The sequence below is a fragment of the Tyto alba genome, unplaced genomic scaffold (genome assembly GCF_018691265.1).
Source record: "Tyto alba isolate M040663 unplaced genomic scaffold, T.alba_DEE_v4.0 Super-Scaffold_1000006, whole genome shotgun sequence".
Lineage (NCBI taxonomy): Eukaryota > Metazoa > Chordata > Aves > Strigiformes > Tytonidae > Tyto > Tyto alba.
The window spans coordinates 33,694,636-33,710,199 of NW_024881272.1; the positions used below are offsets into that span (position 1 = coordinate 33,694,636).

A 15,564-nucleotide genomic window follows, 5' to 3' on the forward strand; every position below is an offset into this window, starting at 1 on the left:
AAGATGGTGGACTAAATGTTATTTCCATACATTTTGCTCGGCACAGGAGCAGATTGTAACTGCAGCCAATAGCTGTAAAATGAAACATCCAGTTTTGCGTGTTTATCCTCTTGGGTGTTTTGCAAAGACATCGACAGAAAATGCAAGTATTCTGTTTAAAAGGCAGTCTGATTTTTAAGGTTCTTGGTTATCTAATTTTTCTGAACTTTTCAATTAGTTGTTAAGTTTATACTTTGATACAGTGCAGCACGTCATGTATTGCACAGTTACATATTTGTTTAAACTCACAGCGGCTGTTCATGGTCATGCATGTTTTTGCAAAGTTTCTTTTGTCACACACAGATCACTTAAATTTGTATAAAGGCAAGAGGCAGGAACAAAGTTTGAGTGTTTTCAGACACTGCAAAATGGGCAAAGCACGTCTTGTTATCTGGTCTGTGACTCAGAGCATTCATTGGACTGTGAATTTTTTGGACGGAGATGTGAACGACTGTAGAGGGAAAACATGGCAGCTGGACCACAGAAGTGCTACATGAAATAAAGCAGAATAATAAAATACATCTACTGGGGGGGGGGGGGGGGGGAAGCATGCGTACAGAGAACATAAATTCAACCAACCTATCCTTTGCATTTGAAAGATTCAACAGAGTAAGCAAAAACGAATGTCACAGGGAGGAAAGGCAAAGTTCACTGTAGCTAAGTGGGCTAGGGGAATTATTATTACTATTAATTTGGTGGCCTTGTGGTTTTCTAGGTCGCCCCTGTCTGGTTCAGAGAGACCTCTTTGTGCCTTTTTGACAAGCAAGTTGGCTGATTATCAGAGAAGTGTTGGGAGCCTCGGGCGTCGGGAATCCAGCACTTGTGCTGCTCAGAGGGTTTCCCGGGAGAGCCTGGCCCCTGGGCAGCGTGGCCGCCCGGGCCGGGCAGCTCTGGGCACTCAGCTGCTCTGAAAGAGCAGCTCCGGGGAAAGGTGGTGGCTTCAGATGGTGCTGCCCAGTCAGGAATTGTAGCAGAACTTGAGAAACCTGGCTCATTTGAGTCATCGCTTTAGATAAAAAGCAATTGGTGTTGACCGACTCCGGATGAAAGGTGCTTTGTATCACAGTAAACCAAAACATCCTCACTCTAGCACCACCCAAAATTTAAAGCTTATTTCCGTTTTTTTTGTTGTTGTTTTTTCCTCGTTTACCATCCGTTTAGTCAAAACAAGTTTATTCTAACTTTGCTTTGTTAACAAACCAGGGCTTTGTGACATTTGTTTTCAGTCTGCTGGAGAAGCTCAATTTTGGTGGAATTTCCTATTAGGAAAATAAAAACCTAACGGAATATTTCCATTAATCGTTGCATCACGTCTGTCACCTCTCTAGGAGCTGCCTTTTTGGGCCGTGTGTGCCGCTGCTTTCCACGGCCCGTTACTGCCAGGCTGTATCTTCTGCTGTTTGTACCAGGGGAGGTACCAGGTGCTGGCACCAATATAAGCTCTTGTGGTTTAAATTCAAAAGAAATGTACCGCAGCTTGCCTGTGGATTTCTTTTTTTCTTTTTTTTTTTTTTTTTAAATGTTTATTCTGTGAAAAACTCTGCTATTTCAACTTCAGGTTTTCTTTAGTGATTTTTAGTTTGGGTCGAAATTGGAATGAATTTCCCATTAGACAAAAATCACCTTTCTCAGTCAGCAAGGCTTTTGTCTGCAGTGGATGTGCCAGCCAGCTTGGATGGGAGAATTTGTGCGTTTGTATTGCAGTCCGGCTGCACTTGGAATAGCAGAGGCCACGACTTTACCTGCCACCCTCAGCACAGAAGAAAGCAAACCATGGTGGTTTGATTTAATGAGAAATGTCAGTGCAGACCCTATAGTATTTTTTTTTTTTTCCTTTCAATTTTCTAGTGAAGCCGCTTCCCCCCTCCAACGTTAAAGCCGAAATCACCAGGAATGTTGGGCTGCTGAATGTGAGCTGGACAAACCCAGTATTTACAAACAATGATCTTACATTTCAGATTCGGTATGCTGTGAACAGGAAAGCAATGACATGGGAGGTACTGTCTGGTTTAATCTAGATTGAAGCATGAATTGTCGCAGTGTTGTTACGTAGTGTGTTAGCTGGGGTTTGTGGAATTTGTGGAATGCAGTGAATCGCGATTATGAGCATTTGCATTATCTAGCAAAGGAATATTACCAAGTAGGCCACTTCTCATTGGATTAATTTTCAGGAATTTTGACTCAAAACAGATGCCAAAACAGCCTTTTGGTCTTACCGTAAGTATTTTGACTTCTGTTACAGCTTTATGAAGTTTCCAGTGCACCAACAAGATCAGCTGTGATAAAAGTTCAGAAGCTTTGTGTTGAGTATGTTGTGCAGGTGCGGTGCAGAGAACTCGATGGGTCGGGTTACTGGAGCAACTGGAGCAGCTCAGCCCACACGCTTGTTAAAGATATCAAAGGTACGTGTGCTTCAGAGGGCACTCTGGTGGGCTGTCCAGAACAGACTGAGATGTGACACTGTTCTTTCAAAACCGTGTGATATTGCAGCTCCCTTACAAGGCCCTGAATTTTGGAGAATTATTGTTGAAGACCCAGCAAGGAGGCAGAAGAACGTTACGCTCCTGTGGAAGGTGAGAACGCTTACGTTTTGGTCTTTCACTTTGATCCAAAAACCGTTGGCAGAATTGCCAAAAAAAGGGAGTATGATGGGCACGTGCTGCCCTGGGAGGTGAACTCGGGCGGTCGCTGTTCATGGGACTTCATCTGCAATGCGCTTGAGATGTGGCTTCTCCTGCATTCCTGCCTCTTGCTGGGCTCATACTAGAGGCAAGTAGAATTTGCTGGTGAATATTGATTGTAACACGAGGTGAGGTGGGTCCGCTTGTCTTCTACTTTACTCCCTTCTGTTGCTGTTACTCCCCCCCTGCCTTTCTGTTGTTATTCTCTGTAATCTTCCCTGCAGCTAGCTGGCACGCGCCGGCCTGACTTTGTACCCTGATCGTGACCAAGTTTGTTGTAGTAGGACAAAAACTTTCCTAGCGCTGGGTGATTGCTCAGGGTGGTTGAGAGGTCGGTGAGGCCTAGCACAGGCACCTGGTGACAGACTCCGGGAGCTCACGGGCCAGCCCTGAACTGAGCTGATTTTTGTGGAGTTGACCCATCTGAGGCCGAGGTCAAATGGTTTTGCGCGGGTCCGGTTGCGCGCAGCGCGGCCACCTCGAGCTGCGCGTGGGGCTGCATCGCGGCCGCGTGGAACCTCCCGCTCTTCCCGAAGCCTTAGAGCCCCCTGTTCTCTGGGAGAGCCCTCGGGTCCCGCGGCAGGCTGCAAACCTCCTTGCCTCGGTGCAGAGAGCAGACCTGCTGCCTGAGTTGTGCTGATGCAGCTGAAGCGTCAGCGTGTTCGTTATATAAATGCTCTTAAGGCAGAGACTTAAAATGCAGTTTGTTCTAATCCTCGGAGAAAAAATAACATGGAATCAAAGACTAATTTCTTGTGAGGTGCAGCCTTCAGCTGGCAAGGTCTGCTGACCAAGATCTCTGAGCAGAACGTGCCGCTGGCTCCTAGGCAGCTGCCTGGATGAACACCGCTGCGACTGCGGGTAGACTGGGCAAGGCTGTGTTCGAAGGTTAGTGCAGGACAGAGGAAAAAAGTGTGTCAGTGACTGCCCACTCCTGTTTGTCCATACAAACAGTCGGCTGTTCTGGTCTTTCAATCCTGAAAAATACCAACATAAACCGGCCAGTTACTGTAGGAGTCTGAAAGTTTGTATTTCCGTGTCCCCCGGCGCTCCCTTCACTGGAAAGGTAGCAAGTGTGTCAGCCCTTGGATAGAGAGAGACAGAAAAAAATGAAGTCTTTCAGTGGAGTACAGTGCCTTTGCTGAAAGCACAGTAGCCAGTCTGTAGAATATCTTTATTGGGTCATGTTTTTTTTTTTAAATTGGAACAGTGCTTTTTGCCCAAATAACGTCTGCTTTTGAAACGGAAGACTGGGAAATTAATTAACGCCAATGTTTGCTGCAGCCCCTGATGAAGAATCGCTCCTTGTGCAGTGTGAGCCGATACGTTATAAAGCATCGGACACCAGGAAACACCACGTGGTCAGAATATGTTGATAATGGCACTACCTCTTTGTTTCCGTGGACTGAACACACACATACCGTTACCGTGTTAGCCATGAATTCAATCGGAGTTTCTTCAGTTAATTTTGATTTAACTCTATCACAGCAAATGAGCACAGGTAAGAACACTGATTAGCAACCATTTTGAGATGTGGAAAATGCTAGGAATCCTTGTGATGCTTTTGGAGGCAGCTTGCTTTGTCATAAAATTCCCCTTGTTAGGATAAAAAAATGTTTTATGATGATACGTTCAGCTTTAGATGGGAAACAGATTCTGTATCTCACCAACAGAGCTATTTGAAAAATGAAATTTCCATCACATGGAAATCTTAATGATCTTTGGGTTGGGAAAAGAGTTGTCTTTCACTGGGCTGTCTTCCCTCCACTAACAGAATATCAAGTAATTAATCAAAGAAAAATCAAATCTTACTGTAGAACTGATCTTTCATCTACTTTGTCTTGGGAACACCCAACATTCCTGCGAGGGAATGTTTTGTTGTTTCCAAAAATGAAATTTGGTCTTGTTTCTCTGGCTGCTCACCTGACGGGCTGCCAGAGCACATAGTTTTCAGAGGTTTGGCTTTACTTCCTAAGCGACCTCCTCATTGACTCGGCTGCACTCTGCTTTATTAATGAAATAAAGGCTCTTGCTTTTGAATATGTCTATTGTGTAACATTCATATGCAAATATATGCTGTGAGAAACGTTACTGCAGTCTATTCGTAGAACTTCACTGCTGTAATGCAATTTAAAAAGCATTTTTCTGGATAAAATTCTTTCTGATACTGTATGTAAGTGTATTCTGGGAACCCTGTGGCTGGAAGCAGAGGTAATGGGAAGCGTTTCTCCGACTGGATCGTTACCTTGGCGCATTATTTAGAGAAATTCAGTCGGGTTTACCTTACAGGGCGCTCAGTGCATGCTTTACTGGCTACATGTTGACAGTTCAGTAGCTGCTGATTTAGGGAGCGATAATTAAGGGGGTGCACGTGAGATTGGGGATATTTGTTTGATGTCTAGTAGGAAACTTGATCTGTTTAGTGTTCGGGACCAGTTGGTGCAAACCGAGCTTTGCTGGCTTAAAGAGAAATAAGTTTGCTTATGTGAACTGAAGATTGGGCTTTATTGCATAGAAGATAATGAAACGGGTAAATGATAGAGTGCCAGATGTGTAGCAGCCGCGTGGGTGAGAGGATACACCTCTCCTGCTAAGGCAGCTCTGGCCTCAGCTCCGAGCTCGTGTCATTCACGGCTGTGTTCTTGTCCTGTCAGTGAACGCGGTGCAGTCGCTTAGCGCTTACCCAGTGAACAGCACTTGTGTGATTTTGATTTGGACGCTTTCACCTCAGATGTATGTGATAACATCTTTTATTATTGAATGGAAGAACCTTAACAAAGAAGAGGAGATGAAATGGGTGCGAGTTCCTCCAAATATTAGTAAATATTATATTTACGGTGAGTGTGCGCTTGAAAATATAATGCATTATGTTAATTTTCATGGAACAGAGAAACGTGGCATTACTGAGCTCTTGGGATTCCTTTTTTCTGCCCTCTCTCTGTTTCTGACTGCTTCTATGGTGAGGACCAGTAGAACAACTCTTGATTGTCATTACAGGACTGACTGTAAGGGATTGACTGTTGCGTTAATAATCAGGTTAACAAAGAATGAAGCTCAGGAGCGTGTTCATTTTTTGGCAATTCAGTAAAATTAGTTTTGGAATATTGAGCACATCAGCTAATGATATAAATTAGTATGTGTGTGCCATTTGCATTTCAGCTTTAATCTTAGAAATGTTTCCAATAGCTCCATAAAGGTGTTAATTCCATGACAGAATAACGCTAGATTATCCAGCATAGATGAATAGTTTTGATCTCCTGATATTAAAGTACATCTCTATAAAAGCTGGTCTTCCTTATTCCCCTCTCTGGGCTGATCTGAACTTTAAGAAGTGACCAGAGCCTTTGTGGAGGTAATTGTTTAACAGTTGTAATAGTTTTGATTCGAAAGGCTGACTGCCTCTTTCCAGATCACTTTATTCTGATTGAGAAGTACCAGTTCAGCCTGTACCCTGTGTTTGCTGGAGGAGTCGGCAAAGCCAGAGCGACGGATCACTTTACCAAAGGTGACTTACAGGATCTTTCTCCGTGTTGTTTACAAAATAGGAGCGTGGAAAAGTAAGCTTGAACTGCAGGACAAGTCTGCATCATATCAGTAAAAAATGTCAGTAATGAAGCGATTGTAATGTAACAATAAACAGTGATCTAGACTTCAGTTGCTTTAATTTGAAAACTCTTTGTGGGATGAGTTGAGCAAGGGACCTGAATTCCCGTGCGTCTAATTTAACAGCTGAGATCCAACGTCCCTGTGACTCTTCATTCTCCAGTTGTGTCTCTTCTTTCATATGCTGTGGTTTCCTTTCTTAATAGCAAGGGGGAAGTGGGCACCACCCACAGGAATGGGAGTCAGTATATAAAAGGAAGGGAAAAAAATATATATAAAAGGAAGGAAAAGAATTCCTTCCTTCCTTTTTGTCTATTTGTTCTCAAGGTAAAGGTTTGTTGCTGTACAATAAAACTGTTTATCAAGGCTTTTTTTTTGTTTAAGCTGTTGTTTCTACTGTTTGTTACTTCCTTATTGCAAACTATTTGTTCACATACAAATTATTTTACTGCATTAATATCTGAATTCCTTTAATTCCAGGTGGATATGAAAATGAGAATAACGCCAGCCTGTATGTGGTTCTGCCGATAATAATTTCCACCTCAGTTTTGTTGCTTGGAGCATTGCTGGTTTCGCACCAAAGGTGAGACCTTTGGTACCATCTGCAAGACACCCCGAGGGGCTTTAGGAGAAGGTGCTGCAGCTCAGATGATGCTGAGCTGGCGCGCAGGGTCTTTCTGGGGAAAGCTCGGAATTATTTTTATCCTGTGTTTGGTGTTCTGTACTGAAAGGCAGCGGACTCGGTGGAATACAGCACCCAGAATTAAGGTGTCTGGAGCGCAGGGGCTTGTCAGCTTGTGGAAGTGAGACCGTTGGCCCGTCGGGTCCGGTGCCTTCGTGGCACGGGGAAGAGCGGCGAGCGCTGTTGGTTTTCGCTGGGAAGCGTCGCTTCAGCCCGAGCCCCCCCCCCCGCTCTGCTGCTGCTGGGTGGCGTGGGGGGGCAAGGGAACGGGGCAGGGGGTCTTGGGCTTTGAATTTGTAAAGTGCTCAGAGCTCCGTGTTGAATTGTCATCACGGACCGAGGTCTGAAGTAAAAGCCAGTTGGAAAAAAAAAAATCCCTCTGAGTTCTGGGGCGGGTGGGTTGGGGTCACACTCAGCAAGGGCTGCCTCTACCTTTTGCATAAGTGCCGCCTGGTATGTTGCTTCTTTATTTTTCCTATTAAATTTTGGCCATCGATAATATCTAAAATAATTGTTTCATTGTCTTAGCGTTCTGGATAAATAAAGCTTCACAGGTTCCTGACATAGCACAGGGGAGTGACAGCAGTACAGAATATATGAGAACACTACCAACTCCAGAATTTACCTAATGTTTCAGAATGAAGAAGCTGTTTTGGGAAGATGTTCCGAACCCCAAGAATTGCTCCTGGGCTCAAGAAGTTAATTTTCAGAAGGTGTGTATTTCCTTGGTGATGCTTCTTCCCCCACCCCATGGGCCTGGCTGCTGTTTGCTGGGTGCTGAACTGGTTAGGCTGGACCCTGCCCGCGTTACTCAAGGAGGCGGCTCTGAAGTGAGCGGTGCAGCGGTTCTCTCGGCTGTAGGAAGCTGGGATCTGGAAATGGGCCAGGACCAGAGACCAGCACCTCTCTTGAACGTAGCAGGTGTTGAAATTTCCGGGCGATTAGTCACTCGGTTGCAGAACCCCTCGGCGTAAGGCTCATGCGCCTCGGTGAGTGCCGCGCTTGCATCAAAGGCCACGCTCTTTGCTGGGGTAAACCGCCCCTCTGTCATTCAGGAGCTGTGATCTGCTGAGCTCTGAGGAGCACTTGGGCTTCACCAGTTTGCACCAGCAGAAGCAGCTTCTCACGGTCCCAGAGTCTGACCGGGTGCTAGCACTGAGACAAGAATCTAAGTGCAGGCCAGTTATTTCTAAAAGAAAAAAGCATCTCATGGCAGGAGATTGGGAGGTATTTAATTTGCATTCCCAGTGGAGGTTCTTTTTCTCATCTTTTATTTCATTTCATTTCATTTAAACAGAGGATGGACATTCTTTGAAGTCTAATCACGGTCGCTGCCTGCCGAACCGCTGGGCCAGCTCCCAGGCTTCCTATACAGAATTGTTAGAAGATTTTTCTATTTATATTCAGAAGACAGGAAGCACAGATACAATGCAATGCTGATTTCATTAAATATAACGAATCATGGAAGTAGCTCTGTCAAAAATGTAAATGCCCTCGCAAAACTTAGGAGCAAGTGCCTTATTACAGACCAAAACATGGTTTGTCGCTTCCCCAGGCAGAAGCACTTTAGATTTGGTGGGTTTAACTTTTTGTTTCCTGCTCCCCTGACTAAGGCTGGGACTAGCCTTGGCCTTCAGAAGGAACTGAAGGAGCCCAGCCCTTCCCAGGATGCAGCCGTGGAAGCAGAGACACCGGGCTGCTGTGGGATTTACCCAGCTTGAGTGCAAGATCTGCCCAGTTATTGACTTCACTTCAGAGTGGTCTTTCATTCTCGTTATTTGTTCTAACTGAGAGCTAGCTCGGGAGTTTTCACTGACCCCAGGCACATCAAAGTGATCAGATCTCTTACTTACACAAGTACTTGGTTGTCCCGTCGTGGTCTCCTGACCTTTTTACACGCATTTGGGTGCAGCAGCAACTCAGGGAATGCCAAAACTGGGTGTGTGTTGCACCTCACTGGTCTTTTGTTTGTTTGCTTGCTTGCTTGCTTTTTCCTGAAGATACCAGTGTGCATATTATTTCTTACGGTTTCTTCATTTGTTATCATTTTAAACCTGCAGCCACATCAGTGCAGATGCCTGAATAACGTTAGATCCATGTTTGAAAAAACAAGCCAGAAATCCTCAAGGAAAATCTGGTTTCGGTGGGGCTAGGGCAGTTTCTGAGTGTTGTTTTGTTTTGTTTTTTTTTTTTTTTTTTTTACTTACAATTTTTTGTGGCTTTTTAATGTGCTAAAGTACATACTTCCCTGATGCACTATGTTGTAATGTTAAATGAAGCTCCTCGGAAATCCTTCCGTTGGGGACGACGCGGTTGCGGTCGGATGGAGTGAGGAGGCGGGTTCTGCGCCTTGGCTGCCGTTGGTGGAGTCTGGGAAGCTGGGCGAGAAAGCGAAGCGTGTTCCACCCACCCAGGGGTTAAATCCCAGCCCAGTCTGACACAGCTGCTTCCCTGGCCCCATCCTGGGCAGGGCCGGGCTCTCGCAGTAGCTGTTTAATTGCAGGAGTACAAATTGCACCGCCGCACTTCTATTTGTCTGGTCGGTCTTTTCATCTATAGCAGAAGGAGGTTGTGACAATCCTCACTGGCCCCGATTGCAGAAGTTTGCATGTTGGATTCAGCACGTTGGAAATGATTCTTCTCGTCGACAGGTAGAGCCAAAATAAGTGTATTAACGTTGATGAAATTTTAACCAGGAAAGGAGAGTAAAGCCGACACCCTGGCGATACTGCTCATTATTCATGTGCCTTGTTCCATAATTAATGGCAAAGAAATGATGCATGCAAATAAGAAAGAAATGGCAAGGCTGACAGGGTTTTGGACAGCTTGTTAGGCGGCAGAGAGCGTGCCCCTTCCGTGCGTTGTGCTCATCTTCCTGGAAAGCGTTGCTGCACGGAAGGCGCAGTGCCTGTCCTCACATCGGCGTGATCAGCTCCCACTCGCTTCACCAGTGTCCAAGGCCTGAACCTGTTCTTTGAAACTGTGTTTTTAGGGCCAAATCCTGCTTGGGATTTCCCGTAGAAAAAGCCACGTACAGTACACGTATGGTATTTTTTCCTTAGTTTCTCTAGCTGATTACATAAATAGCTTTCACCCCCGCTACTGGAAAGTTCTGATGTCTTTCTGAAGGCATTTGATGCAGAACTTGTCCTGGTGCGTATCATTAAATCCTTGAGTCAACATCCGATCGTTACTTTGTATGTTCAGTATAGCCCATCTGGTACTCCAGAACTGCATTTCACCCAGAATTATTTTATCCTGATTGTATGGCTCACAGCAGCGACAGGTCAAAATCATGATCTAAAACAGGCAAGGCTTGCACCTAGGCTCTGTCTTGCAAGCATTTGCGTGTACGCATAATGTCACAATCATAAAAATGCCTCTTATTTGCTCAATAAAATAGTAAATAAAAAGCTTTAGGACTTAATGTTGGGGAAATGACTTAAACACAACTACAGATATTTTACAGGGAAATTAGTATCAGTCTTGCAAAGACTCAGCATATCGAAATTACCCTACTATGTCCCTGGGCTGATGTGCAATGTGTGAAGTTAAATATACGTGAAAGTCAAAATCTGGTCTGGCCGTGGCAGAGCATATTTTGATAGATCCGTGTTTAGCAACTGGAGTGCCAAGTGATTTTGACTCCAGCCTGTCTCGGGCGCGGTGGCTGGCTCGCAGCTCGGCGGGAGCCTGTTGCTGCAGCGCCAAATACAACTTCAAACGGAGGCTGGAGAGGAGAGCAGGGTACGGCGCTGCTGGCAGTTCCTCGCTTGGCTGGATCTCCGTTCACCCGGCCGGCCGGGTTTGGGAGCCGCTGACCTGAGGCTGTGACTTTTCTCCTGCTTTGCCTGTTGTTTAACGCGGTTTGTGCCCGAACGGTACCGTCCACACACCTACCCCGGGAATCCAGCGCTCTTCACCCGGCTCACTCTGGGATTGCCGATGCGCCGGAGTTTTATGTTTTCTCAGGATGTTGGGTTACACGTTGCGTTTGATTAAATATCTGATGTGTTTTAATAAGTGATGGGTCCGAGTTGACAGACGGCGGCCTTTGCCAAACAACATGCCTGTCTTTGGATGTGATGTACTTAATCTTTGCAGGCGGTATTTATCATCTGTATGTCTCCTGTGGTGCCCACGTGCATTTAGAGAGCAGAGACAGGGGGCTGGGCTGAGGGAGCAGGGAGATTTTTGGAAGGGATACAAACCACCTCTGCTCAGCATAAGCCAGCTGCCGGCTGTAGGAGGGCTCTTGTGGATCAAGGGGGGGTGCGGTCGTTCCAAAGCTTCCTGCTGATGTATGGCTCCTAGCTGAAAATGCCGCGGCGGGCCGGGCGCGCTGGGCGGAGTGTCCGTCCCCTTCGGCGCGGCAGCGGCCGCGGCGCGTCCCAGCGAACCGGCGGCAGCAGGAGGTGCCCCTCGCCGGGCGGTAGAAATCCCGACGGATTACGGCCCGATCGTAGCAGCCTCCGGCTCGTTTCAGTAGCTGGTTAATTATATATCGATGTGGTTTTGAAGACCGGGAGAGATTGCAGTGGGCGGGTCGGTGTTGGAGTGGGAAGGGGTGGCCCGAAGCCGTGGGAAACCTGCTCGCCAGCTTTGCCCCGGGCGGGCACAGGCGTTACTGAGCGCCAGCCTGGCCCAACGTAGCCGCCTGAGATACGCAAGTTAGTCTACTCTTTTCTATAATTGTATACTAGTCTAAGTATTTTGACACGTTCCTGGTTGTTTTGGCAGCTTTCCTGCGGTAAAATATGGTTTGCTAATATACACAAAATCTGTTTTTATCTATTTGTTTTGTCTTGAACTCATTAGGAAATGTATTTTATAGAGAATTTTCCTTTGTAGCTAGGAGTTCCAGTTTTGCTGTCAGTTCATGCTATTGTATATTTTACACGCATATATTAGGTAGTAGTAAAGCAATTCTCAAAATAATTTGAGCAATAATTCTCAAAATTAAATGTGTGTTTCTCTCCATGCAGTTCAAGCACACAGCTGCTATTCAGGTGCCCTACTACAGAAAGGCTGAATTTGACCCTAAATAATGTAATCCTAGCACGGAAAGTGGCTTTAGTTGACATGGAAATGATTAAGGCTCTTGTTTATACAATCTAAATACAAAAGCCAAGGTCACCTAAGGGTGTAAGACCTTAGTCTTGCGAAGCACTTGCGTGTGTTTTTAACAATATGTGCATGTTGATTAATGTGGAAATGAGCGGGGACGGTTCAGCTGCTTCTGTTTCAGCCCGAGTGACCCGCTGGCTTGGGCGCAGCACCGAGCGCTTCCCGGCACGCTCGCTTTGCAGCACCTGACACACAGACAGGTTCTCTTTTTTTTTTTTCTGTCTTGCCCCTCAATCTTCACCTACACACAGACATAAAGGAAGGAGGGAATGTGTTTTGGAGGATTTTCAACTATATGCTCGTACGAAAAGCGTGGGGGTTTTGTCTGCGATTCTTAAAAGCGGTAGCTTTGTACTGCAATAAAGCTGTTAAATAATAGATGAGCACTAAAATATATCTTTTCTTCTAGCCTGAAACTTTTGAGCATCTTTTAATCAAGCACCCCGAAGCAATGTCATTTGAGCCTCTTCTTCTGGAACCAGAAATAGTGCTGGAAGACATCAGTGTTACTAAAGCGTTGAAAAAAGAAGACACGCAAGATTTTTTAGTAATTGATTCAATGTTTACAAAAATGCAGGACTCTGAACGCGACTCTGCTTGCTCTAGCAGCCGTTTCAATAGTAGCAGCTTCTCTGAGAGCTCCCGTGATGACCAACCCGGTGGAGAAAGCACCCGGCAGGCCGATATTAAATACGCTACTATTGTCAGTAACTCCAGATCAGGTGGGCTCTATGAACAGCAAGTGAATTTGGGAAGTTGTTTTGAGAGGTGCTGCTTAGCCGAAGAGTCCTTAGTCCCAGGTGCCTTCGCCAGTAGCTCCTGGGAGGCGGGAAACGGGGCACTCCTCATCCTACCCGACCCGCCCGGCAGGCCGCCCAGCAAGACTCTTTCCCTTATTTCTTCAGAAGGATTTTCAGAGCCTTCAGATCAGGATGACGCTTTCACAGACAGAGGTAGTCCTGAGCGGAGCCTGTGTTACCTAGGGATAGCATCGCTGGAGAAAAGAGAAAATGACCTTTTTTTAACCGAAAGCTCCGGGGTGATGTGTCAGTTCCGTACAGCCGATCTACTCAAAGATGTGGGGTTTCTTCAGCACGTGCCGCCGAATTTAAACGTGCTTGTCCAAAGCAGCCTTCAGTACAAAGCCATCGTGCCGTATGTGCCGCAGTTTCAGATGGCTGCTGCCAAGGTGCAAGAGACCACAGAGAAAAACTCTTAAGTCATCACACCGTCATTTGATACGCTTAATGGGTTTTTAGGTGTTGATACTTTCCCTTGTTTTTCCCCTCTCCTGACTTCTTTCAGGAGCCGCTCCTGTTTTGAAGCTGGGTAACTGGTTCTCTATTGGAGTACCGGGATTTTAGGAGGAAGAAATTCCCTTTCTTGACCCGATGTTCAAACGCGGGGCCTTCCTTTAGAGATTTGCCGGTGTTCAGATTAGCCTCTGGTGCCAAATGACCTGTTGTTGACGCCTGTCAGGTATGTCAGAGCTCCCCCGTGGAGACCTGCACTTGAAATTGGACTCGGCGCCATTCGGGTGGGATGCGACCCCGGCAGCTCCTCGAGCCTGGGGAGCCGGCTGCCGCGGCGTTGGTCCGCGGGCAGGGCACAGCAGCACCTTCCAGGTGTCCTCGGCGATGACAAGAGACTCTCCCTCCAGCTGAGGAGAGGTGGAGGAGACGGGGTCGAGGGCTGGGAAGGATTCCAGCGCTGCACACCAAAGGAGCACGTTTCCTTTCCTACACATCTACTGAATGGCCCTTTGCAGTCCCGGGGGGGGCGTCGCATCCTGTTCTGTAGCTGCGGGCTTCTTTCAATTTAGTGTTGGCCAGCAGGACTGTGTTTTCCACAGGGGTGAGCACAGGGAGGCTGCTGGTGGCACAGACCCCCACGCACATTTCTTCTCTCTGTTCAGGAGCAAAGTATCTCTTCAGCCGCGTCAGCAAACTGTCTTGAAAGAGCTTGTTCTTGTTTTAGGGTTTGCTTAGGGACCCCAAGGGCAAGATAGAAAGGAGCGACCTAATATGTAGATTGAAATATGTACGTGTGGTGTTTTTTGTGGGGGAAAAAGTTCGAATGTGTCATTTCCCTGGGGATGATTTGGGACACCGAGTGCTGCAGAGTTGACCTGGATGTGCTGCAGCCACCGGCGGCTCAAAGCGAGCCAGGCTGTGGGACGTGGGTATCCACTGGAACTGGTGGTCACTGTACAAATAGCAAATATTAAATATATTTGTTAGGCTTTTTTTTTTTTCCCCCTCCAAAATCCTGATGTATTTACTGCTTAGCTGACACCTGTGTTAAATTGAGCCTGTGAGTGCACAGATGGTCCATGTGAAAAAGCCGCCGGAACGCTGTATTTCTGTTGTTGAAAGGGAGGCCCTGACCAATGATGGCAAATCTGTGGCTGCTGTTACAGGGTCTCTTTTAAAGCAAATTGAAAATATTCCTCGGTAGCATCAAAGAGCTGTAAAAGAAGCTGTGAGGTCAGAGACGTGTGCTGAACGGTGCCTCAGGGTATAAACCACTCCCTAGAGACGTAAAGGTTCCAGTAGCTAAAGACTTAATGGCACTGCAGGAAGAGGAAGGGAATCAAAATTCTTGCGGCTACATTAATTGTGGGGTGTTAATCACACAAAATGATGTACTTGGAAGTAAAACGGCCACGTTTTTGTTGTTGAACATGAGATTCTAGTACAAAAGGTACTGCCGCAAAGCCAACATCTCTTCCAAAGGCCTTTCCGAAGAGCCCACAGTAGGAAAGGCAGTAACTGGATGCAGGGATCCCGTAGTTTTGATCTTCAGTGTGTGCTAGCCTGTCTGTATGGACTTGGAGAAGTTGATTTGCCTTCAGGAGCCCGGCTCTGCTCAGCTGAAAAGCTTCACATGGGAGGAAAACTAGATCTTGTATCTCAGCTGTATTTTCTGGGATAAGCAGGTAAAGAAACCCACACGTACTTGCAAGCCAAATATATTTTTTCTACTTCATAGTTAGGAAATATTTTTGTACACGTGCCTTTTCAAAGGACTATTTTGGGGAGCTAAGAAAGATGAATATATTGTGCATTCCAAAGCTAAATTCCTGTAAAACTTATACAGACAATTAAAAGGGCAAACCCCATCAACAATAGTAAATGGTAGGGGTGGAAACACTTGAATATTAATGATAAGAAATCCCATGGAGCCAAAGGGACCGAAGCAAGTGTAGATCTGCACTTTGAGCTTAAGCCAAGCTTTACAAAAAACCCCACTGCTTTTTCTCAAACAAGCTGCCAGCCGGGCTCTTGCTCTGGGGGTCTCTGTTTCTGCATATTGAATATGACACAAATCTCATGTACTTGTTTCAAAAATATTATTGGGGGGGGCGGGAATTAAAAGATGTTTTGTGTAAGTATCCAAAACTCCTTGTTGCTTGAAAAAGTGACTGGGGGC

At 46.2% G+C, this 15,564-nt stretch overlaps 1 protein-coding gene across 1 annotated transcript in view; it reads left to right on the top strand.

Annotated features, from left to right (window-relative positions):
* The window catches only part of LEPR (leptin receptor), a 67,317-nt gene extending 51,835 nt beyond the window's left edge, over window positions 1–15,482 (top strand). The window contains exons 11-19 of the mRNA XM_042807325.1: window positions 1,888–2,036; window positions 2,282–2,441; window positions 2,530–2,612; window positions 4,005–4,221; window positions 5,375–5,557; window positions 6,130–6,225; window positions 6,804–6,906; window positions 7,643–7,718; window positions 12,542–15,482. Of these exons, the coding sequence (XP_042663259.1) occupies window positions 1,888–2,036; window positions 2,282–2,441; window positions 2,530–2,612; window positions 4,005–4,221; window positions 5,375–5,557; window positions 6,130–6,225; window positions 6,804–6,906; window positions 7,643–7,718; window positions 12,542–13,351 (1,877 nt within the window). The 3' untranslated portion in view covers window positions 13,352–15,482. The remainder of the gene's footprint in view (window positions 1–1,887; window positions 2,037–2,281; window positions 2,442–2,529; window positions 2,613–4,004; window positions 4,222–5,374; window positions 5,558–6,129; window positions 6,226–6,803; window positions 6,907–7,642; window positions 7,719–12,541) is intronic.
* The last annotated feature ends 82 nt before the right edge of the window (window positions 15,483–15,564 follow it).